General features: G+C 54.4%; 1 protein-coding gene across 1 annotated transcript in view; it reads right to left on the bottom strand.

Moving 5' to 3' along the window:
* The window catches only part of DNM1 (dynamin 1), a 43,099-nt gene that overhangs the window by 2,192 nt on the left and 16,993 nt on the right, over positions 1-23,914 (bottom strand). The window contains exons 6-20 of the mRNA XM_079926752.1: positions 23,683-23,843; positions 22,502-22,644; positions 22,233-22,368; positions 21,973-22,040; positions 20,704-20,842; positions 13,379-13,465; positions 10,818-10,888; positions 10,594-10,645; positions 7,893-8,006; positions 4,000-4,109; positions 3,151-3,262; positions 2,679-2,690; positions 2,134-2,304; positions 824-1,065; positions 238-453 (exon numbers count right to left, since the gene is read on the bottom strand). Of these exons, the coding sequence (XP_079782878.1) occupies positions 238-453; positions 824-1,065; positions 2,134-2,304; positions 2,679-2,690; positions 3,151-3,262; positions 4,000-4,109; positions 7,893-8,006; positions 10,594-10,645; positions 10,818-10,888; positions 13,379-13,465; positions 20,704-20,842; positions 21,973-22,040; positions 22,233-22,368; positions 22,502-22,644; positions 23,683-23,843 (1,834 nt within the window). The remainder of the gene's footprint in view (positions 1-237; positions 454-823; positions 1,066-2,133; positions 2,305-2,678; positions 2,691-3,150; positions 3,263-3,999; positions 4,110-7,892; positions 8,007-10,593; positions 10,646-10,817; positions 10,889-13,378; positions 13,466-20,703; positions 20,843-21,972; positions 22,041-22,232; positions 22,369-22,501; positions 22,645-23,682; positions 23,844-23,914) is intronic.

The raw sequence follows: 23,914 nt of genomic DNA, 5'->3' as shown, positions 1-23,914 counted from the left end.
ATGAGCCCCACGGCCCCCTCCCCAGAAACGACCACCTGCGGAACTCAGCGCTCCCTGGGGGCAGGCTCCGCCAGCCCTCGGCCACACCCCCGGTGGCTCTGGCACCCACGGTCCGAGTGACCCGGACAGAGAGGGCCGGCTCTGGCGACCTGGGCCGATGCTCCGGAATCCGGCCCCACCTCCCTCCCGGCCACGCCCGCCCGGCGGTCTCTGCCGCCGCTTTCAGCCCCTACTCACCTGGGGACCCCGGGCGGGGCGCGGTTGGGGCGCGAGGGCACCTGGGGGGGAGGACCGAAGGGGTCAGGGGAAGCCCCCGGCCTGGAGGGCACGGGGGGCGCCCCCCCTAGGGCGGACCCAGCAGGCGGAGGCCCAGGAGCAGGGCCCCGCGACCCGGGCCGGGCTGGGGGCACCGCGGGGGCTCGGCGCTGCGGTGTGGGGCTGGACGTGGGTGACCTGCGGGCGACAGGGAGCGAAGGACAAGGAGGGGAGAGAGATGAGCGGCTCCGCCCCACCGTGAGGCCCCGCCCCCAGCTGGGTGCCTGTCATGCCCATGCGCGCAAGCTCCGCCCCTCCGCGCCTTAGGTTTTCGCCGGAGTTTAAGCCCGCCCCCAGAGGCTCCAATGTTCCAGCTCCACCCCTCCCGGCAGCCAGCTTTCCACGGCAAGCCCCGCCCCGCGATAAGCCCCGCCCCGCGATAAGCCCCGCCCCTCGCTCCAGGTGGGAGCTATCCCGGTGACGCCGTCGCGTCACTGCCCGGTCTCGGCCCTCCTCCAGCGGGCCCCGGGCTGGGGGGCTTTGGGGCCGTGGGAGCCGGCCCTGGTACCTGCGTCCAGCCGGTACGCTCTGCACCTGCAGCCAGGAGTCGTCCACGGGCGGGGGCATGGGCGTGCTGACAGTGGTCGTGTTGATGTCGCCGATGATGCTGAGCGCCTCTTTCAGTGCGTGGTACATGCGCAGCATCTCGTCGCGCCGCTGCGCCTGCTCGGCCGACTCCTCCATCAGTGTGTTCTGGTCCCCGCACGAGTACAGGTTGGCCAGCAGCTCCGAGAAGATGAATTCCTTGGTCTGCGGGCGGGCAAAGAGAGGAGAGGGCTGGGACCTGACGCCTGTACCAATTTGCCCTCCCCGCCGGGCCCTACTAGCTCGGGGATGGGGCTCTGCCACTGCCTAAACTCAAGAGATCTCCCTTGCTTCCCCGCCTCCCCGCTTGCCCTTTTTCTCAGATGGTCCAGAGAAGAAAAGTGAACTGTTCAAGGTCATAGATCTAGGAGAACACTCAGGGCCTATTATGCACCAGGACACCTGGTTACTCAGCTTATTTCAGCCTCAGTTTCCTCATCTGTAAAATGGGGTAGTTACACCCTTTCCAAAGACTTGTATGCTCCAGTGGACCAAGATAAGGAAGACGACAGTTTAAAATTTTCTGAGCCCTTGAGTAGCAGGTGTGAATGTGTGCCTGGATCGGGTGAAATGTGAGTGTCTGTGTGTAGGGCATGGGTTAATGTTCTCCTTAAAAATTCCCAGATGTTACCTGGGCCAGGCTCTGGAACATTTGTGGAGAGATGCTGAGGTTTTTTATGCCGTAGGCCTGTGTCTCATTTATTCATCATCTAAATTTATGTTGAGCACCTACTACATGCCAGGCACTGTGTTGTTATGCACTTTATATTCATTTAATCCTCAACTCTATCATTATCCATATTTTACATATAAGAAAACAGAGGCTCAGAGAGGGTAGTTTGTTTGCTCAAAGTCACACAGGGTTGAGGCAAAGCCAGGATTCCAACACAGTTCTAATTCCCTTCAGGCCATGCTTTTTCACTAAGCCATGGGTGGAAGTGGTTCCGTGGGGTGTGTATCTCAAAACATGGTGTGGGAGTTCTCAAAAGATGCATATTCCTAGCCCCTCCTGGAAAGCATTTAAGCATGCTTGGAACAACTTGGTTATGTGAATCTACAAAATAATATATGAAGCTCACATTACATTTCTATTGGATACCTCTGGCGTGGACCCATGCCTCCCTCCCCAGACTTGGTCCCACATGACTAGCCCGTGCCTACTCCAGGCCAACCTGGCCACCTGCCTCCCTGGTCCCACGAGAGCACCCGCCCCCCACGCGGTGGTGCACCCACATTGTTGATCATGAGGTGCATGATGGTCTTAGGCATGAGGTCCCGGACAGTCTTGTTGACGATGGCCATGTATGAGTCCACCAAGTTCCGGATGGTCTCCACCTGCCGCTCCAGCTGTGGGTCCATGGAGTGCATGAAGCTGTCTGAGCCATTCTCCTCCGTCTCACTGGCCTGCCATTGAGGACAGGGCATCAGGATGGCTAGGACCTCAAAGCCAGGTTCCAGGCATCCCCAGGGTCCCAGCCCCTTCAAGGATGCCTGGAACGCTAAGATACAGAGAGAAGCAACTGGCCTGTACACAAAGACACCAGCTCCCCCATAGCTCTGGGTCTCTGGGCTCTGTCCACCCCAGTGCCTCTCAGGACCCCAAACCCTCATTCAGCCTTATCTTGGCTCTGACTCTAGTACCTAGAATTTGCCTTACTTTCCCAGTCCATAAATTAGGAAAGGACATCTCCAAGGACCCTTCCTGATTCTAAAGGCCTGGCCAGATCTGTCGCCAGGCTAGAGATGCCTGGCAGAAGATGAGAGAGGGACACACTCACTTTCTCTTTGTCCTGGGAGGCCCACACCAAAGCCATAGAGGTCACCACACCAGCATTGCCATCATCGCCGCCGCCACCAACGAGCACAGCCGTAGCAGACACACACAGGAAAAGAGGAGGGACTGAGTAAACCCAGGGCACTGCACCCCAACTGTAAGGCAACTCTAGACATTGTCACAGTGAAAGAGGGTAGAAAAGTGAAGGCAGTCAGAAGAAAGCATGATCATATGAAAGGGATGTCGGAAATGCCATCTGTGTCAGACAAAGAGTCATGTAAAACTGCACTGGAGAAGGATGGGAGGAAGGGTTAACTCTGATCCCACCCCAGAGCAGGTAGGGGGAGGATCCCTGCTATTTCTGAGCCCAATAAGAGCCGGAAAATATGGAATGGCTTGGCATCACTGTAGATGGCTTCCCCTGGAGCCCCTTATTTTAAGCAGCTTGCCCCTCCCCTACCTCCCCTGCCACTCACCCCAACACGCTCGGGGTACACGCCAGCTCTCAGGAAGGAGGCCTTCCAGCTATCCACCTCCTCCTGTGTCTCGCAGGCCAGTTCCAGCTGCCGATAATCCTTGTAGACGTTCCTGCAAGATGGGGCAGGTGGTGAGGGGAGATGGGGGGCAAAGCCCATTCACCTTGGTGGTTAAGGGCGTGCGTGGACTGGGGTCATCGTGCCTCTGGGCCAATCCTGGCTTTCTTACTTGCCAGCTGTGGCAAGTCCCTTCTTCTCTCCCAGCCTTAGTTTTCTCATCCGGAACATGGGTTAATAATAACAATTCCTGCCTTTTAGGGTCATTGAGAGGATTTAGTGAAATGAGCAGTAAAGTACTCTATTAGAAAGGGACTGAGCTCTCATGAAAGGGGCACCCATGACAGTGCAGCCCCTGGCTTAGATCTCAACCCCCATTGGCCCCCTCCCAGGCTTTCCCCTCTTGGCAGCTGTATTGAACCCTCATCTCTGAGTAGGAGAAAGTCCACTAGAGTCAGCCCTGTGTTGGGAGGGGAGAGGCCTGGTACTGCCAGTATCTCATGCAGGGCAGGTACTAACCGAGTGATTGCAGAAGGACAGGAGGGGAGGAAGGAGGGAGGGAGGGAGAGAGAGAGACGGAGAGGGAGGGAGGAAAGGCAGGAAGGAGAAAGGAAGGGGTGGCGGGAGGGAGGCCAGGAACGAGATCTGGACATGAGTGTAGCACAGATTAGAAACTCAACAAATATTTGTCAAGTGAATGACTTGCTGGGGAGCCCGGGCAGATCTCTCTGTCTTCTGGATCCGTGGGCCCGTCTTTACTCCCCAGGGCCCCGTGGGAGCAGGCAGGCGCACCTCTGCTCCGTGTTGAAGAGGGCAAAGATGTGCTTGCTGGACATGAAGCCCTTCTCCACGTCCCGCAGCTTCAGGTTGTCCACGGACAGCATGTATTTCTTCTCTTTCTCCTGGGGGAGAGGGAGGAGCGATGGGTGAGGTTGGTGCTGTCTGTGCTACGCCTCACTCCCTAAGGATGCTCCATGTTGCGGCGCGGGGGGACCTGGGGCTGTAGACCACCAGCCCCCTTGCACTGTGTGGGCGCTGTCTGATGAAAGCCTGGCCACGGGGCCCCGGGTCTGCTGGGCACCTCGGCTCCCCACGGCGTTCAAGCCCTTCCCACCGCCTCCGCATCCATGCCAGAGCTCAAGAGCCTGGGGTGGCGAGGCTGAGCTTGGCTCCCACATCCCGCCCCAAGCCAGCCCTGGACGCAAGCCAGGCCAGCCCCAGCCAGGGACCCCGCACTCGGCCTCTCTTGCCGCCAGCCTGGCCGATGGGGCCTGCTCTGGATAAGCCTCTGACTTCATTTCCTGACTGGAGAGACGGGGAAGGGGGGCGGCCACCAGGCCTGGCAGCTTCAAAGGGCTGGCTCAGCCCACTCCCCACAGCTGCCCATGTGTTAGCGATCAGGCACACGGCACAAGCCTGGAGATGGTGAGTGTGCGTGTGCAACGTGTGTGGTTGTATGTCTGTGCAAACATGTGCATGTCTGAGCACGTGTGCTCTCACCACCGTGCGTGTGCCCATGTGTCCCTGTGTGTGCACGAGGGCGCCTGAGGAGGTGCCAGCCCGGCTGTGTGTGCGTGTGAGCATGTGTGTGTGTGTGGCAACTGTAAGTGTCCATATGTCTGCGTGAATGTACCTGCGGGACCTGCGCTGTGGGTGCACGTACTTACGTGCATAGAGTTTTCGTAATGGGCTGAGTCTATGTGGTTTATCTGTATCGTCTGGGAGGAGTTACGCTTATCTGTGGATGGCATGTGGGTGCCAGGCCTGTGTGCACATGTGTGTACGTCTGGTGGGGGCTGACACGTGACTGTAGGCTCCTGTGTCCTACAGACAGAGGGGAGGAGCTCAGGGATCTTCGGAGGAGGTACCCCAGGATGGGGCTCTGGGAGGAGGGGAGGGGTTTCTGCTGCCTGTACCCCACTAGTCAACCCAACACCACAGGGCCCACACCCGGGGGCCCGGGCTGGGGTGACTGTGTGGGTTTGGAGGACTCGGGCTTGGGCATGAGCCTCGCCACGGATCTCGGGTCGGGGGCTGGGTTTCGGAGGACCCTGCTCCACGTCCTGGCGTCATCCTGCCCACCTCTCTCTGCCCCCCGCACCCCCCTGGCCCGTCCAGCCACATAAAGCCCTCTTTATGCCAGGCGGGTGGCCGGGAGCCCCAGAGGGCGGCTGGGGGAGGAGAGGAGGAAGTTGCACACGCGGCCAGGGAACATCTGGAAGCATTCGAGGGAGGCCCCGCCGCCACCCGCCCTGCGCTCTGCTCTGGGGTTGGACACTAGGTAGGAGCAGCCCCCTCCTCCCCGCAGGCCGGCCCGTCCCCAGGCCCCTCCTCCCCAGCCAGAGCTCCCGCTCACCCCTGCCACGTCAAAGGAGGCAGAAGGGGAGTCAGAGCAGAGAGGGGACCCCGGGCTGGCTGGGCTGGGCTGGGGACCTTGCATCTCCAGGACATGGGGCTGAAGCTCTCACCCGACGGACAGACACTGCAGCCTGGATGGATCAGAGGACACCTCCACTCCGTCTACCCAGTGTTTAGACTATCTGTTCAGGACTTCCAAATTGTACAGTAGTCTGCACATTGGTTAGGCTGGGCTGGGTTAGACCCTCGGCACCGCCGCCGGAGAGCTGGAGCGGCCCCCGCGCGCCATCCCAGAACTGGAGCCTGGAGCCGGGGCAGGGGGCTTGGGGGGCACAGGGTGGGCTGGGAGGAGGCAACAGGGATGGGGGCGCCACCATGCTGTGGGACGGGGTGGGGTTGCTGATGGGTGGCGGAGGAAGAGTGAGAAGATGGGGGGTCAGTGAGGGCTGGGGATGTGGGCGGCTGCCTGTCTGCCCAGAGGATCACCCAAGTCCCAAAGACCAGACGGTTGGTGGCTGGGTGGAGAAGGGGGACAGATCACCCTCCGCCCAGCCCGGACCACCTCCCTGTCCCCAGCTGTTTTAGGGCAGAAAGATCCACTCACAACCCCACACACACACGCAACTTTACCTCGGCACGAACACACCTACAACTCGGAGACATACATCCCCACACTCGAATTTTAAGCCACACATCCGTGTCCCAAGCACACACAAGTGCATGCACACACATGCGCACACAGACGCACACACCCGCTCACAATGGAACACCAGCCCTCTCCCATCCTTACATCCCCAACACGTACAATACATATCCTCAAACGTGCCACACGCACGCCCTCCCTCCTCAAGTCCACTCGCCACACATACACACAGATGCTTACACACCGGGCACGGGCACACACGCCTCAGGCACACATGGTCTGCCCCCAAACACACATGCAAACCCTCAAACACCGAACACGCCCCGAAGCTTATACCCCAGACCCTCTCCTGTCAAACACCCACACCCCACGTCCACAAGCCTCACACACACCCTCACCTCCCAGCACTCACTGCCCAGCCCTCCCCCACCCACACGTACACTCAACGCCGGGGTCACACTCGACTCAACTCAAATGTACACACGAAGTTCCACAGAGACCAGCCCCCCGATACACACACACACACACACACACACACATACAAGGACGGGGGCCCTGCTCAGATATACTCCCTCCTCCCCCCAGTGTAGCCCATCTCTAGACCCCAGCCCCAGTCACACTGTCCCCTGGCCCTGTGCAAGGAACCTCAACACAGGAGCCCAAGGAATGGTGGGGCACGGGCACTTCTAGGAAGGTTGCCCAGGCGGTAGAGCAGGAAGCGGTCCCCACACCCGTGCCCCGCACAGCCTCACGCTCCACCCTTCGAGGGGCCCCATGCTCTGGGAGAGGCCAGGGTTGGGGTAATGAGGTCCAGATGGCTTGGCGCCCCCGCCGGTGACGACAGAGGGCCCCGCCCAAAGTGAGGAGGGGGGCCCTGCCTGGGGAGACTTGGAGGGGGCAGGGATCAAGGAGGGGGGCTTGGAGAGCGAAATCAGAGGCCACTGCCCCAGGCTCTGCTCCCCCATGGAGAGCACCTTCGCCTTCAACAGACCCCTCAGGAAGAAGGGGGTCCCTCCCCCCACTCCTTGGCCAGCTGGAGTTCATTACCACAAGCCCCCTCCCCCCCAGCCCTCCCTGCTCTCTCTGGTCACCTCTGGAATCCAGATGTGGAAGCCAAAGGGACTCGTTCTTAAAGGAGACCAGCAGCAGTGAAGGGGGGTGGCTGGGCTTCTCTGTGCCCAGTGGGCAGGGAGGGGTTTGGGGTGGTGCCTCTGTGGGGCCCCATCGCTCCTCGCCCCTCTGGCTGGAGGCACCCTGGGCATCCCCCTCGGACTGCTGGGGGCTGGGGGGCTGGGATGCAGGGGTTAACAGCGTGTCTGGCAGCTGGACTCGTGTGTGTCATGGGCCTGTGGAGGCCACGGAGTAGGAGGCACGCCCTGGAGCAAGAAAACAGGAAGGCTGCGGGGCTGGCGGGGTCAGGGAGGGATGCCCAGACCCTCTGCCACCCCAGGGCGCTGAGCCCCAAGCTCCCCAGTCCTGCCAAGCCCTCTTCTCCATCCAGCCTGGATGAGCCCCCAGGATTGCCTGCCTCTGGTCCTGACCTCCCACCTCCACCCAGAGGTCTTTGATGAGAGTTTTAAATCCCCTTTTTGGGTGGTTCAGTCCACTCCAAGCCTGTGGTAGGGTCTCAGCCTGCCTCTGGCCACCAGCCAAACCCCTTGATGACCAGTGGCCCTTTACTTACCTCGTCATCCTTGTACCAGGACAGATTCTCGGCGGTCAGCACAAACCAATACTCCTTGGAGCCCCCCTTCATGATACCGATGTTGTTGATGGTCAGCCAGCCCTTCCGGATGACCTGGAGGGTGGGGGGGTGCAGGAAGTCAGTGGACAGAGGCCAGGATTCCCCATGGAGGATGGGGTGGGCAAAGAGAGACCCTCAAAAGCTCACCCCTCCCCCAGCTCTTCAAGACCTGGCTGGTCAGAGAGGGTGGGGGCCAGACCTGCCCTGGTTTGAACCACAAGTGAACAGAGAGGAAGACAGAGGAAGGCAGAGGTCAGCTCAGGATAAAGAGCCTTCTGACAGAGCCATCTGAGTAGGGCACTGGTGGCTTTGGTAGGGGACGAGCTCCCCACTGCTAAAAAGTGTGCAAGCAGAGTTTAGGTGGCTGATTGGGCAAGATAACTCTGAGTATCTTTTCAGGTTAACAGTCAGTTTATTCAAAGACTTTTTCTGACCTCAGGGACTTTGCACGTGCTTCTGTTGACTCTGCCTAGAAAGCACTTCCTCCTGTTGGCCTGGCAAATCCTACTCATCCTCTGGGTATGAGCTCAGAAGTCACATTCTCAGGCAGACTCTCCCCGGCCCCCCATATAAGTCAGGACCCCTAGTATAATCTCTCATCACTCCCTTAAGCTTTCTTCTATGACGATGACTGGAATTTTGAATTTGCGTGCGTGTGTGTGATTATCTGTTGATGTCAGTCTGTCTTGCTAAATTGTGAACTCTCTCCCTCACTGGTGTATCCCAGCACTTGGCAGAGTGCTAGGCAAACAGTAAGTTATCAATAAATATTTGTGGCATGAATACATGAATGCTGTGAGAGTAGGGTTCTAAGAGTCTTTGCCTCCAAGCCCTAGGACAGGGGTGCGGTGGTAGAGCACAGACACGGCGGGGAGGAGCTGAGCACAAATTGTCCAGACTCCTCTTCCCTGGAGAAGCCCAGAGTAACAGGCAAAGGTCTCTTTTCACAGCAGGAAGCAGCTGCTCTGGGACTGTCCTGAGCGACTGACGCAGATTAGGGCCTGTGGATTCTGCTCCAAGGGCAGGGACACTGACCAGACCCCGGTGGTGGGACAGACTGAGGGGACAAGGGAGCTACTTCTGCTCCCTCCCCCAGCCCTGGCCTCCCTAGCTTCTCCCCTGAGCATCCGGAGAAGACTGAGCAGCCTGGGGCTGGCAGGAAAGCCCTCTGGGGTCAAGCCTGCATCTAAGGCCCTCAAAGCGCCCCCCCCGCCCCCCGCCCCCACTCCCAGCCCTCCTTAAACCTCTCTGGCTTCCCTGAGAACCTTGCGGAGAACCCAAGTCACACAGCGGATCACAGCTAGTAGCTGCCTTAGTCAGTAACAGGGATGTGGTAGCCAAGTGCCTCATGACCACCGTCCCACCCTGTCCCGGTCTGGAGAGGATCCCCTCAGCATCTTGTCACTGTCTTTGGAATTGAGTCTGAATGCCACTCCCTGGCCCTCCATCTCCCCAGTCTGACCAACAGACCTCTCCACCCTGCTCCCGCCCTGACTCCTGTCCTCCCTCGGCCACCCCCAGCTCTGCCCTCCTCCCTGCTCACCCAAAACCCCCTTCCAGAGCCCCAGCACCAGGGACCTCCTGTTCCCCCCACTTCCACCCTGCCTGGGGCCTGACTACAAGCACAGGCTTCCAAGGGGCAGGGCCAGAGTCTGACTCCTGTCCAGGGGCCAGCACAGTACAGGCACCAGTGAGTGTTTGCTGAACCGCATTGCCCTGGGATATTGCATTCATTAGCTCCTTCATTCTATTTAGCACCTACTGTGTGCCAGGCACTGCACTGGGGGCTGAGGATTTACTGGTGAACAGGACAGACCCAGCCCTTCCCCTTATAGGGTTCAAGAGGGAAATGATATGATGCCAGTAATCACACAAACACCTATATTATCACAAAGAAACTACAGCTTCTGGAAGAGCTCAAACTCTATGGCTGGTGGTACAACCGGGGCTGAGAAGTGATGTTTCAGCAGAGATCTGAAGGACAGAATAGGTAAGGAGGCACTGGTCTCTTGACACTTCATTCACTCTTTACTCAACTCTCTGGTAGAGATGCCAGCTTAAAAACATTCTCTCTCATCCACCCGTCCATCTATCCAACCATCCATCCATCCATCCATCCATCCGACCGATATTTAAAGAGCCCCTACTCAGTGCCAGGCCCCTGCCAGGCATTTTCACCCACCCCAGCCCACATGGTCTACCTCTGGCTGAAGTAGATGCTTAGTTCATGCGCAGTGATGGACAGATTGGTGGGACTCTGTGTGTGGCTAGACCCTGCCTCTGGCCTGAGCACATATGTGGACACCCATGGGCTGGTGTGTGCAAACCAAAGGGTGCCCTCTTGACCCCTGCACATCCCCACTACAAATGGGTCCCCTCCTCCCCCTCACTACACAAACCAAGAGCCCCAGTCCTGGTACTCACCAGAATCTCATCCTGCAAAGAGGTAACCATAGCAACCACGAGAAGCACCGGGAGAGAGGAGAGAGGGTTACTGATGCAGAGTGGGAGGCTTGTGGCTGGCATCTGACAGGCTCTCTGGCCTCTGTGGGACCCTTCCCCTCGGGGGAGGGGGATCTCAGAGCTTGGCGTCCATCCGGCACCCTCCATCCCTCCGGCTGGGGCACTGGAGTTCACTCACCTGGTTCCCTGAAGCCTTCTTCTTGTTCATCTGGTTGCTCCTCTGCTGAGCACTAATGAGGAGAGAAAGAAGAGTCCCAGAAACTTCTCTCAAGAGGCCCGGCTTCATTGCTACTGCTCAGTGGGCACCAGACCCAGAGGCTTAACCCAACAGGCCTGGGTCCTACACACACATACACACACAGTCACACGAGGTGTCACCTTCTCTGACCAGGGAGCACTCACTTGGCAAAGCCTATGAAGTCCTCATGGTTGGTATTCATGTAAGCCAGTTCAATATCGATGAGGAGCATGACCTTCAAGGATACACAGGTCAGCAGTAAAGTGGAAAAGATACCACAGAGTTTTAAAATGCATGAAAAGCTGGGAGAAGCATACTTGCAGCATGTATAGAGTCCATAATAAATCAATGTATAAGCCACAATAAATAAATGTATCCATAATAAACAAAGAATTCCTATAAATCAATAAGTGGAAGACAAGAAACACAAATCAAAATAGTCCAAGAACATGAATGGGTAACCCATAGAAGAAATGCATACAACCAATAAGGATATGTAAAAAATGCTCCCTCTCATTGATAAAGAAATGTAAGTTAAAGTGAGACTCCTTTTTAACCTATCAAATTAATAATAAATATTGATAATGACCAGTGTGGGCACAACTGTGGGAAGACAGATTCTCTCACATGCCATTGGTGGAACTGTAAATTAGTATCACCTTCTTGGAGGGCAGTTTGGCAATATTTGACAACATTAAAATGCACATATTCACTTCTAGAACTATATCTCACAGATAAGCTCCTTGAGTGAGCAAAGATACATGTACCAGGGTGTTCAGTCTGGTGTGGTGCGTTGCAGAGAAAAACTGGGAACAAGCCAATGGCTATCAGAAGGTGAAATAGATTATGGTATCCTCTAAACTAAAAGGCACTCTACAGCTGTTCAGAAGAATGAGGATAACTTCCAGATTCTGGCATGGGAAAATCCCCTTTGCAAATAATTAAGAGTGATGGGATTTGTGACCAAATTGTGATGGGGGTGACATTCCTGATGCTCACTGCCGGGTTCAGACCCGGGCCCTGCTGCTTCCTGTGAGTTTGTCCTCACCGAGCTTCAAATTCCACAAATGAAGGGTTTCAGCCTCACAGGAGTGGTGAAGACACGGTGAGAGGAGGAAGGTCATGGGTCTGACCTGTAATAGGTGCTCAACAGATGTTAGCTACAATTATCTTCAGAGAAAAAAAGGCAAGACACACCGCAGGACTGTGATTCTTTAAGAGTAAGAGGAAATCTGGAATCTGTATGTGCCTAGGGAAAATGTCTGGAAGGAGACACACCACACTTTTAATAATGTTTCTTTTATGGGAGACTGCGGGCGGGGAAGCGTGAATGGAGGAACACTTACTCGTAAGTTAATGACTTCTATACTGATTGAATATTTTATTGAGTATTTCTCATTTTGTCATTAAAAAGAGACCAGTGAGGATTTAGAAACACAACATCGGCAACAAAAATGTGAGTGATTAGGGACAGCACCATTGTGGAGAAGGGGTGTATGAGGATGGAAGCTGGGAATTGGGAGCCAGAGGTGGGTATAGACAGAAGATAACAGGGAGATGGCCAAGGGAAAAGGACTCGCCTGTGAGCTTTGTGAGAGCCATGAGGGAGCCTGCTCACCTCTGCCCCTCCCAGCTCAGAGGAGCATTCAGGGAATATGCTTCTTATTGAATGAACGAATGAATGAATGAATGAAAGAATATTTGATAAATGACTACATAAAAGGAAGGGAGGGCGCCTATGAGGGGTGTATGGTGACCCAGAGAAACAGCAAAGAGAGAGAGAGAGGCCCCAAGTGAGATGACCAGAGTATAGATAGTTGAGAAGCAGATGGTGGGATTGTGAAATGGAGCGGCTTCTCTAGAAAACTGTATGGCAGGTCCTCAAAAAGTTAAACATAGAATTACCATATGATCCAGCGATTCCATTTCTGGAAATATACCCTAAAGATTTAAAAGCAAGCTCTCAAAGAGATATTTGTGCACCTGTGTTCATAGCAGCGTTATTCACAATAGCCCAAAAGTGGGAAAAAACGGATAAACAAAATGTGGTCTATTCATACAATGGAATATTATTCAGCCTTAAAAAGGAAAGATATTCTGACACGTGCTACAACGTGGATGAAGCTTGCGAACATTATGCTAAGTGAAGTTAGCCAGAAACAGAAGGACAAATGTATGCTTCCACTTATATGAGGTACCTAGAGTCATCAACTTCATAGAAACAGAAAGGAGAATGGTGGTTGCCAGGGGCTGGGAGGAAGGGGGAATGGGTGTCATTTTTTTGGGTTTGTTTTTGGCTGCACTGTGGGGCATGTGGGATCTTTGTTCCCCAACCAGGATTGAACCCGCACCCCCTGCATTGGGAGCGTGGAGTCTTAACCATTGGACCACCAGGGAAGTCCCTAGGAGTCACTGGTTAAGGGGGACAGAGTTTCATTTTAGGAAGATGAAAAGTTCTGAAGATGGCTGGTGGTGATGGTTGCACAGCAATCTGAATGTACTTAATACCACTGAACTGCACAATTTAAAGCGGTTAAAATAGTAAAATTTATGTTATGTATATATTTTCTCACAACAAAAGAGAGAGCAAGAGAGAAGCAGAAAGTTAATACAAGGAGAGAAAGTATAAGAGAGACTGAGACAGAAGAGACAAAGTGGGAAGAAGGAGGTGAGCCCAAGGGCAGGAGTGAAAGGTGAGGGAAGAGGGGGTGGTGCGTGGGCTCACCTGCTCCTTGGTGCGACCCTCGCGCTCCCGGATGTGGGTGGTCACGATGCGCTCCATCTCCTCCCGCAGCCGGGGGTACTGCTGGAGCTGCGGCGGGGGGGCAGGGGAGAGAGCCACGTACACTGGGGGCACGGGTAGGGGGCACCCAAACCCCACCAGAATCCAGGGCCGTGGGGTGGGAGGGACACACAGAATGCCCCACACCTGGGGGCCCAGGAAGCTGATGGCACCCAGCCACAGCCACCCCTTTCCCCCAATTGTGGGTTCCAAATGGCAAGTCAAGGGTCTTCCCAGTCCCGGGCCCTCTTCACTAGCCTACCTGGGCAACTTCACGGGGGCCGGCAGTTCCCATGAGCACAAATGCCTTGGGAATCAGCCTGGTCCTCGGCCGCCATCTTGGTGGCAGCCATCTTGGAAAAAGACCTATTCGATTGAGGCCTCTGTTTGGGGCGCTGTTAGCGCCCCAAACTTTCACTGATCCTCAGGGCTACCCCTTGCCTCCTCAAAGGCTTGGAGGCACAGTCAGGTGGGGAATCAGGCAGGTAACAGCCCGCAGATTACGATCCAGGGAGAATCTGGGGAGGGCAGGGCCCGAGGTGCCAGGTGGCCTCCTGAGTCAGGCTGGGGACAGGCAGTGCTCCTTGTCAGAGCTGGGGGAGGGGAGCAGGGGAAGACCAGCAGCTACACAAAGGACATGCAGGAGGCACAGGCATGCGAGGGCATTGGGGGTGGGGTGGGCATGCGGAGTGGGAGTGCCAGCAGCATGAGCAGTACCCTGCGGGGGCCCTCTTGGTCGAATCCACCCGGCTTTGCCTCCCTTTGCATGCCCTGTCCCGGCACCGCTAACCCGACACATCTGCCTGGCTCAGAGCTGGCCGGCCAGCCTGTCTCTACCCCACTCCTCTGGGGGTAGAAGCTCAGCAGCACCCTTCTACCCACCCCCCACCCCCCGCAGTTTTTATCAACTGAGGCCAAAGGGAAGTTGCTCCAAACCCTTCCCCCCTGCCTGTGGACTCTGCCTTCAGCTCAGCCAGGCTCTGGACAAAACCCGGGTTGACTCCTTCTTCAGGACTCTGTTGAATATCGTGTCTTCCAGAGAGCCTACTGTGACCACCTCCATGTGCCCCATCCCTCTCCACCCCACTTCCCTCCCCAAACTGGACTGTAATTGCCCTGAAGGTAGGGCCCAGGGCTGGGCACACTGCCAGTGCCCAAAGAGGGCACGTTGAAAGAATGAGGGAATGAATGAAGGATGGAAGTCTTTGCCCTCCTTGCCAGGGTGAGCAGACATGGGCTCCTCTGCCCTCTGGCTCATGAACCGGCAGCTCCTTGGAGAGGGGGACTCGCTGAGCTGCTGATGGTGGGAGTCTATCCAAGGGGACTTCCTCCTCTGCCATGGAGGGGCCCAGGCTGGGCAAAGCTAGACCCACACCTTGTCCCTCTTCCTATCCTGGGTCAGGCCCCGCAGGTGGATCCCCCTATGTGGGAAGAGAGCTGGAGGTTAGCGTGCCTGGGTCACAGGTAGTGATTCTGAGGGCAAGATGGAGGCCAAGGGGATGGCGTGGGGGAGGGGTGGGGGGCATCAGGAGAGGCAGGAGGATGGGGGAGAGAGCAGCGCCCTGGATGCCAGCCCAGGAGAGGCAGACTTGAGAGATGCCACATCCTCCCCACTCCCCCTGACTGTTCCGTGGCTCTGCCAAGGGTGTGGCTCATGTGGCCAAGCTCAGGGGACCTGGAAGAGAGGCAGCCTGAGAGGCGGGGCTTAGAAACAGCACTGGCTGGAGGGACCCAGTGGACCCTTCTGCACCGAGAGGCTCAGGGATAGGCCATCACTCCTTCTCACGATCCCCGAGTTGGGGTAGATTTGGGACCGAGTCACGGCCACCAGCAAAGCCTCCTCTGAGACGGTCCCAAGTGCTCCCTCCCTGGGTGGCGTCGCGGGAGGGGCAAGGAGGGAGGAGGAGGGAGCAATTTGCCAAAGAGCATGACCAGTTCTCCCACTAACGGCCTGGATATTACATTTGTCAAGTTTTCCATGTGTCACAAATGACAGGGCAGCCTCAGCCCCTTTGAGAAGTTCTGTTCCCTTTGAGCATCTTTTTCCATTCTGGCTGCCTCTGAGCATTTCCAGAACTTTCAGCCAGTTTTTAAAATGGAACTTTTCTCTCTCAGGTCTTGGCTAAGTGGGGCAGTCAGCCTGGAGCCCACTGTTTAGTGGTCAGGAATGCAGGCCCTGGAGCCACCATGGCTCTGGGTTCAAAGCCAGCCCCCTACCCTGCTGACCTTCCTTGGGAAAGTGCTTGGACCCCTCTGAGCCTCAGTTTCTCCATGTGTGAAATGAGGTAATAATGGCACCTTCCCTCTTAGGGTTGTTGAGAGGACTGAGAAGCACACCCTGTGCTGGACATTAAACTCCAGATTTCATCCAGAGATGAAACTCTAATCCCAGCAGGGCTAGGAATAATCAGCAGGGGTGGCTTGCTAAATTTAGAAGATTTGGGGAGGGAAAAAAAAAGAGGAAGATGGGTGAATTTTGCTATGTAAACAAAAAACTACTATGCATTAAATCAATTAAAAGGCAATTTTTTAAAGAAATAATTTATAAGCTTTCCCTTCTAAAGTTTTTGTTGGTCAATTTTTCTCCTTACAAAAATTTACTGACTCACTGTAAGAAATCTGAATATGACAAAAGTTTGTGAAGTAGAAATGAAAAAATTCCTGTGTTCTTTGCCTTCTTAAAATAATGGTTAGTAACTATGCCTTTGGAATTTTATCACTTATGTAGATTATTATATTATATATATTTATCATTTATATATATTACTTTCCCCCCCAAATTCTATACGTTCGTCTCCGAAACCTGCTTTTCCCCCCACAGTACATTGTGGAAGGACACGTGAATGGAAATAAATATCCCTTGCCCTTTTAACAACTATAGTCTTTCATTGTCTGTGTGATACCATAGTCAATCCCCTCTTGATGGACATCTGGGTTGTTTCCAAAATATTACCATTTACCCTAATTAGTGCTTTTTTGGAAGGCAATTCAGCAAAGTGTTCCACAGTTTTTAAATGTTTATATCTAGTAATCAGTCTTCTAGGAATCTATCCTAAGGAAATAATCCTAGAGAAAGAAAAAGAAAATTCTTTATACACAAAGATGTCCATTGCCAGGGTATTTATAATATTGAAAAACTAGAGACTGTTTCAGTGTTCACCAATAAGAAAATGGTTAAGTAAACCGTGATAAATCTATTCAATAGAATATTATGCAATCATTAAAAATGTTCACATAGGGACTTCCCTGGTGGGCCAGTGGTTAAGAATCCACCTGCCAATGCAGGCGACACGGGTTCGAGCCCTGGTCCCGGAAGATCCCACATGCCGCGGAGCAACTAAGCCCATGCGCCACAACTACTGAGCCTGTGCTCTAGAGCCGGTGAGCCACAACTACTGAGCCCATGCACTGCAACTACTGAAGGGTGCGTGCCTAGAACCCGTGATCCGCAACAAGAGAAGCCACTGCAATGAGAAGCCCGCGCACTGCAACGGAGAGTAGCCTCTGCTCGCCGCAACTAGAGAAAGCCTGCACGCAGCAACGAAGACCCAACGCAGCCAAAAATTAAATAAATAAATAAATAAATAAATTTATTTAAAAAAATGTTCACATAGACTATGTAATAACACCCACCAAAACGTATGTTATTAAGAGAAAAAGCAGGATACTAATATATTCACAGTGTAAATACCTAACAAAGTAAATAAACCTATGTATAGAAAAAAGAGTTTGGAGGAATAAATTGGTGAAAACTCTTTGGAGAGCAAATCTTGCAGAAGTTACCAAAACTGTGAGTGCTCACATCCATTGACTAGGCAATTCTATGCTAGAAATTTGCTCTAAAGAAATGACAGGATAAGTACTACAAATATATTTATAAGGCTATTCACTGCAGCACTGTTTGTAAAAGAAAAGAAAAAGTGGAAACAACCTAAATGTCTGTCAATAGGATATTGAATACATAAATCATGTCATATTTCTACAGTGGAATACAATTCAGCTGTTCAAGGGCATGATCTTTACGTAGCTACTACAAGGATTCCACTCCACATTGCTCAGTAAAAAAGAAGAGTTCACTATCAGTGTGGTCAGTGTGATCCCTTTTAGGTTAAAACCGGTGCATATTTGTAATTAGTTAGGAAGGGTGTGCAGCTAGCAGTCTCTATCTCTAGGGCTGTGAGCTTATAGGGACTTTTGCTTTCTCTGTGCAGTTTGAATATTTTGATAACAATCATGTATGATCAGAACAAAATCAATACCGATAATTTCATTTTTTAAAAAAAGGAGTGTATTTGCAGGAAATGTACAAAAATCTCAGTGTGGCTCTTGGAAAGGGAGTGTTGTTGCCTCCTTTTCACTCTTGGGCATTTTCCAAATTTTCTCTAATTGAGAGTGTGTTCCTTTCAAAATGAAAACCCAAAATTTTTAAAAATTTAGATACATTTTGTGTTCTTTTGTAAAGAGATTTGAGGCAGCTTAAAATAAACTCGGTATTTTTTAGTTTAACAAAAGTTAAGATTGCATTGCTTAGTATTCATGATGCAGTGGGACCATGATTTAGATATCATGATATATACTATGCAAGGGAAAGTCCAGCCCAGATTTGATTCCACCTGGATCAGGCACTGAGTGGATGCTGATTTGCTTAATCTATCCCCATTTGGCAAAAGTGAGATAGGATTGTGTAAGGGGCGCACAGGACTAATTATATATGAGCCACAAAAACCGTGATACTTATTTAAAACATGAAGTTAAGGCAGATGTTCCCCCACCTCCCAGTGTAGGGAGCTTTTGCAAATACAAGTGAGGCTGAGCTCATGCAGGCCCCTGGGAAGCACTGCTTTAGATGATCTGGCGAAAAGTCCCCAAAATGCCCCAAAGTAGACAAATAGGAAAAAGCCATCTAAAAGGTCACGGACGACTCAAAAGAGGCTGACCCTGTCAAACATGTATGGATTACAGTAAAGTGAGTAACCCAATATGCTTTTAGGCAAATTGGTTTTGAGGGGCTGGGATAGCTCCCCTGCCCCAGGAGGCCCTGATCCCAGATCTCTTCCCTCAGCCTCCCTAAATCTGAATCCCACTCTGCTGTTCTTTTCTGAGACTCAGTTTTGTCATCTGTAAAATGGGGATAAGACTACTCACTGCTTAGGGTTGTTAAAAGGATTAAGTCAGATGACAAGGGCAGGCACTTAGCCTAGTGCTTGGCACACAGTAGGTGCTCGATAAACAGCGGCCATTCTCCTTATCATCATCACCATCAAAGCGGCCATTGAGGATGCTTGGGTTAGAGCAAAGTCTTCTGGGAGAGGTGGGGGCCTGAAGGAATCATGAGTACAGTAGACCCGGGGTTAGAAGCCAGCATGAGACCTTGGGGCCAGGAATCAGCCGGGCCGGCCTGGGCATCTGGGTCCACCTGGGTGGCTGAGAGGCTGCCGGGCTTGCTCAGCAGTTGGTTCTTGCCCACGGGAGGCCCTGGCCATGAGGAAGGGGTGGCCAGGCCCAGCCCCTCCCGGGCGGCCATCATACCTTTTCGCTACACTTTCTGATGGTGGCTGTGAGCTCACTGACTACCATATCCACACACTTGATACTGGGCTCTTTAAGCTTCTGCACCTGCTTTTTCACTGTGGCTTCAAAAGCGAGGTCAGGTGTGAAGAGGCCTGTCCTGCACCCGGGGAGGAGGAGGGGAACAGGGGAGGAGCAGCCGGGGTGGGCGGGCGAGGAGAAGGAGGGCAGTGAAAGCCAAGCAGAGCCAGGGGCCGGGGTGGAGGATGGCACGGACACGAGGGAAGAGAGAGACACCGACACAGAGAAAGAGAGACAGAAGAGAAGACAATGTGAGCGTGGGACCTGGCCCTCCTGCCCACCTGGATCGGCACCTCCCAGGTGCTGCCAAGCAACCCCCAGGGCTCTGAGGGTGTGGGAGGGGTCTGAGGGACCAAGCCCCTGCCCCGTCCAAGGGCACTTACTGAGTTCATATTCTCTCCCCAGGGCTTGCCTCCCTCCTCTCCCCCACTCTTCAGCTACACCGAGCCTGCCCTCTCTCTCTTTGTCCTTTTCCTATGCCATCCTGCTGAGGAGCTGACCCAGGCCACACCCACCCACCCACATTCTGTTCAATTCTAGGTTTCCCAGAACCTCCTGTATTCGCTTCATCCCGACTCCAAAGCCCAGCACCATTCCCTATTCTCCACCAAGGTTGTTGCATTCAGCTGCCCAGGCTGTGCACTGCACAACTCCAGGGGGCTCCATTTCCATAGACTATGGGGCAGATGATGCCTCCTGGAGTTGCTGTGTAGCTGCCTGATCGCCATTCTCCAGCTCCCTGCTCTACTCCTGCCCTTCCCTTTCTCCTCAAGGGGCATCCTTTGCCTCTCCTCCTAAGGAGTCTGGAGGAGCTCAGTTTGGAAAGACAGAGAGAGAGAAGAGGAAAGACAGAAAGAGTGGAGATGGTGATAGAGAGGGGCCAGGGCAGCAGTGGGGAGGGGAAAGGAAGGGAGTCTGGGGCACTGGACTTGGAGTCCAAAGCCTTGGCTCCAAGTAACAGCTCTGCCACCTCCTAGCTCAAGTCCTTGGGCAAGTCACTTGATCTCCCGAGCCTCAGTTTTCCTGCTGTGAAGTGGGCGCCATCCTCCCTGCCCTGCCGTGCCCTCCTTGAGTGGTTCTGTGAGGCTCAAATGACATAGCAGAGGGGGCTCTGTCCCTGGAAGGCTGGATGTGGATGGAAGGGACGGGGAAGGTCCTGAGTGAGGGTCCTGAGTGAGGATGGCGTGAGATGGGGAAGATGAAGGACAGTGGGGAGTCAGGGTACCTGCTTGACCTGGGTCCTCTGAATCCCTCTGGTGTTCCAGGCCCCTAGGGCAGCACCCAAGAAGGTCCTGTACTTCATCTGTCTCCAGGGACAAGACTTCCCCAAGACCCCTCCCTGGAGCCCCCAAAGATGACCCCATCTCTGAGAGCAGGGAGGGGGCTCAGGGTCCCCTCTTCTCCCTGAGCTGGGGCAGCTCTTGGTGGGCTCTCAGGGCAAATTACCACCATCATACCTGTCTTTCCAATGTCTAATCCCTTGGTTCCCCTGGTCTGGGGGCCGGGGCTGGGTGAGGCCCCCTCAGAGAGTCCCCCTCTCCTGGACTGTGGTGGCCTGCCTCCCCCACCCCGCTGAGGTCTGTACATGCTACCAGGAGGCACTGGGGGAGGTGGGGAAGGAGCGCCTGGCAGCAGAGCAGGGCGGGGCAGAGGCAGGGGCTGGCCGGGCAGCTGGTTACCTTCTTGGTGCACTGTCTAACGGTGCTGATTAGCTCCGAGATAACCATGTCCACACACTTGAGACACGGTTCTCGGATCTTCTTCACCTGCTTTTTCACAATGGTCTCAAAGGCCATGTCTGGGGTAAAGAGCCCCGTTCTGAACGCCCGGAGCGGAAGAAGGGCACGGTGTCACAGACCGGCTCCTGCCAGGAGCACCAGGCCAGGGCCCCGCCCCGCCCCCCTGAGCTCTGCCCTCGGGGTCCTCCCACTACCCCTGTCTGGACTTCAGTGTCCCCATCTGTAAAATGGGCAGGAGGGATTCTGATGAAGGCCTTTCAATCGAAGCTCTTTAGGGCAAGACAAGGTCTGCTTATAACTGTTGCATTTGTCCTGCTTTGTCTTCAGATTCTGCTCATACAAAATGTTCTATGGCTAGAAATGGTTTGAAAACTGTCAAACTGGGTTTTCTTTAAGAGCCTTTCTGGGAATAAAGCATTTTATTTTAAGACTAGGAAAGAGATTTTTTTTTTCTTTTCTGTGCCTTAGCCAATGCAGTCTGTAAATTCCATGCCAAACCTTGGAACTGAACCTGCATGAAAGCAGTGACATTTCAGTCTTGTTCACTGCCTGGCACATAGCAGGTGCTTTAAGTTTTCTTGTTGAACGGACAGTGTCGATCTGGGTCCCTGGAGCGGGGCGAAGCTTTTTAGGAACAGTCTATTTTCCAGCCTTTGTCCCGGCTCCACAGGCCCTGGGGCTGGCTAGCAGGAGGGAAGTGGGGTGGAATGGGGCCAACTTCGGGCTAATGGGACTGTGGCAGGGTCTGGAGGGTTGAGAGGCCTCATCCCATCATAAAAGGTTCACAGACTAACACCTGATGCACCAGCCCAGGCCCTACCCAGTGGTTTGGGCAGCTTTGTTCTGGATAGCACTGGGGGGAGCTGTCCTACCCTGGGGATGGGCAGGGGGCCCAAGCCTGAAGGGTGCTTCCCCAGCCACCTGTGTCTCGGGCTCTACCCCACTGTTCTAGCCTCCGGGCCGCTCCCAGGGACAAGCAAAGGAGGGTAGCAGGCTGCAGGTAGGGCGATGGCCTGGGTCTCCCATCCACCTCCCCTATCCAGAGCCTGTCCAAGCTGGGAGCCAGAAAGTCAGGGTTGAGGAGATTGGGGACTAGGTAGGGCTCTTGGTCCTTCCTCAGGGAGGCTCACTCCATCACTCCCTCTGTCTCTGCACTAGACCCCTCCTGCCTTGCAGGGTTCAGCTCCCCTCCCCGGTCCCAATACGTGCCTAATGCCATGTATATTCTTGATGGCATAGCTGATCTCCCTTCGGAGTTCCTTCTCGTCAAACTCCATCTGTGTAGGAGACAAAGAGATGGCTGGTCAGGGCCTGTTCTGCTACCTGGGAGGTCAAACAGGGTCCACCTCACTCCCAGAGCTGGGCATCAGGGCCTCTAGTGGGGTCAGCACATGTACGCATGAGAGAGTCTTAGGTAGGTGGGTGGGAGGGTAGTCCTGAGCCCTCCTGCCCCTGGGGGGTCTGCCTACCTTGACCAGTTCAAAGGGGAAGCGCTCATGGAAGATCCGGTTGATGCGGGCTCCCCCCGACAGTTCATAGGTATCGATCTGGTCCCCTGAGCCCTCAATGCGCTTCTCAAAGTCTACAGCAAATTGCTGGACCATCCTGGGGAGAGAGTGGTATGACCTGAGGGGGCAGCAGCCACCCCGGGCAGGGAGCCCTGGGAGAGCCCTGTGCTGAGAGGCTGCGGGGAGGGGCAGCCCCATGATGGGGAGTCAGGAGATGGGGAGGGCCTCACTGCAGCAGGGCCTTGGTCTTGCGCGCTGGGTCATCAGGGCGGAAGTTCTTGTACTCCTCCACCTCCTTCTCAATGGACAGCAGCTGGCTCTGAAGCTTGTTCCGCAGCCCTGGCAGTGTGTCCCGGATGTGGTTTGTCAGTTGCTGGCGGTGGGGGCGAGGAAAGGGTTAAGGCCATGGTCACAGACCCAGAATGCCCACAGGACCAAGCAGGGGCCAGGATGTCTGGGGCCCATGTGGATGTGGTGAGGTGCAGAGCCACAGCCCTGCCCACTGCTGTCCTGCCCACCAGAATGAAAGCTGCCTGAGGGCAGGGACTGGCACACAGTAGGTGCTCACAGAGGTGTATTAATTGAATGAATGAGTCAATAACTCCATTTTCAGTAGAAGCCAGAAATCTAGATTTTTATCTGAAATTGCCTGATCTTGACTAATTTAATAGTTTTAGACACCACAAGAGCCAGATGAAATGAATCAGGGGCAGTGATGGCTGGAAGACTGCCCCCTTGTGCCCTTTGGGTTTAAGGCCTCCCTTAAGGTAATTCTCAAGTTCTGAGGCTCACTCTGGTTAGGTCTCCACACGCAGTATCTCCCTGAACTGCAGAATGACCCTAAGAAACAGGTCACATCACCATTATCAACATTTTACAGATGCAGAAATAGAGGCTCAGAGAGCTGGAGAGTCTTGGTGGGTGAGTGACAAAGCTGAGACTAGAACCCAGGTATGTGGCCTCCAGAGACCCCAGTTTTGTCCCATGCCACACTGCCTTCCTACTGTCAATACACATACACACACACACCCCTCGGTAATTCTGGAAGCCCCATTCCAGCTGGAGAGACATCCTAGGGAAGCCCCTGGGATCACCCCCTCCGCAGATCAGCCTCTCCCCATTTCAGAAGGAGCAAAGGTCTTTAGCCAACCATACTCCAATCCTAGCCCCCAAGCCCAAGCCCTTGTCAATGCCACCGTCCACACAAGGTCTTGGACTTCTCTCCATTCTGGGGCGTTCCTAGGGCTCCCCTTCCTGGCCCCGGACAGGGAACGGTCAGCAAAGCTCTCTGGTGCTACCTCACTGTGGGACAGTGGGCAACCCTCACAAAATACGCTTAAATGATTCTGTTACGCTGGTTTCTTCAGGCCTCATCCTGGCCTGAGCCCCTACCTGGTTAAGGAGCCCCTACCTGGTTAAGGACCTTCTGCAGGTAGGGCGTGCCCATGCGGTCAGCCAAGTGGCGGTAGGAAGGGTGGGAGAGGAAGAACTTGCGTTCAGCAGCCAAGGCAGCCGTGATATCCTTCTTCCCATCGATGTCCTTCTGGCTCCGGTTCACCACTCCAATGTAGCCTGTGGATGGGGTGGGGGTCAGGGGCAACCAGCCTTGTGGGGGGTGGGGGGGCGGTGTTACGAGGAGGGGC

This window comes from Stenella coeruleoalba (genome assembly GCF_951394435.1).
Source record: "Stenella coeruleoalba genome assembly, chromosome: 7".
NCBI classification, from domain to species: Eukaryota; Metazoa; Chordata; class Mammalia; order Artiodactyla; family Delphinidae; genus Stenella; species Stenella coeruleoalba.
This window is presented reverse-complemented; position numbering and strand designations above follow the sequence as displayed.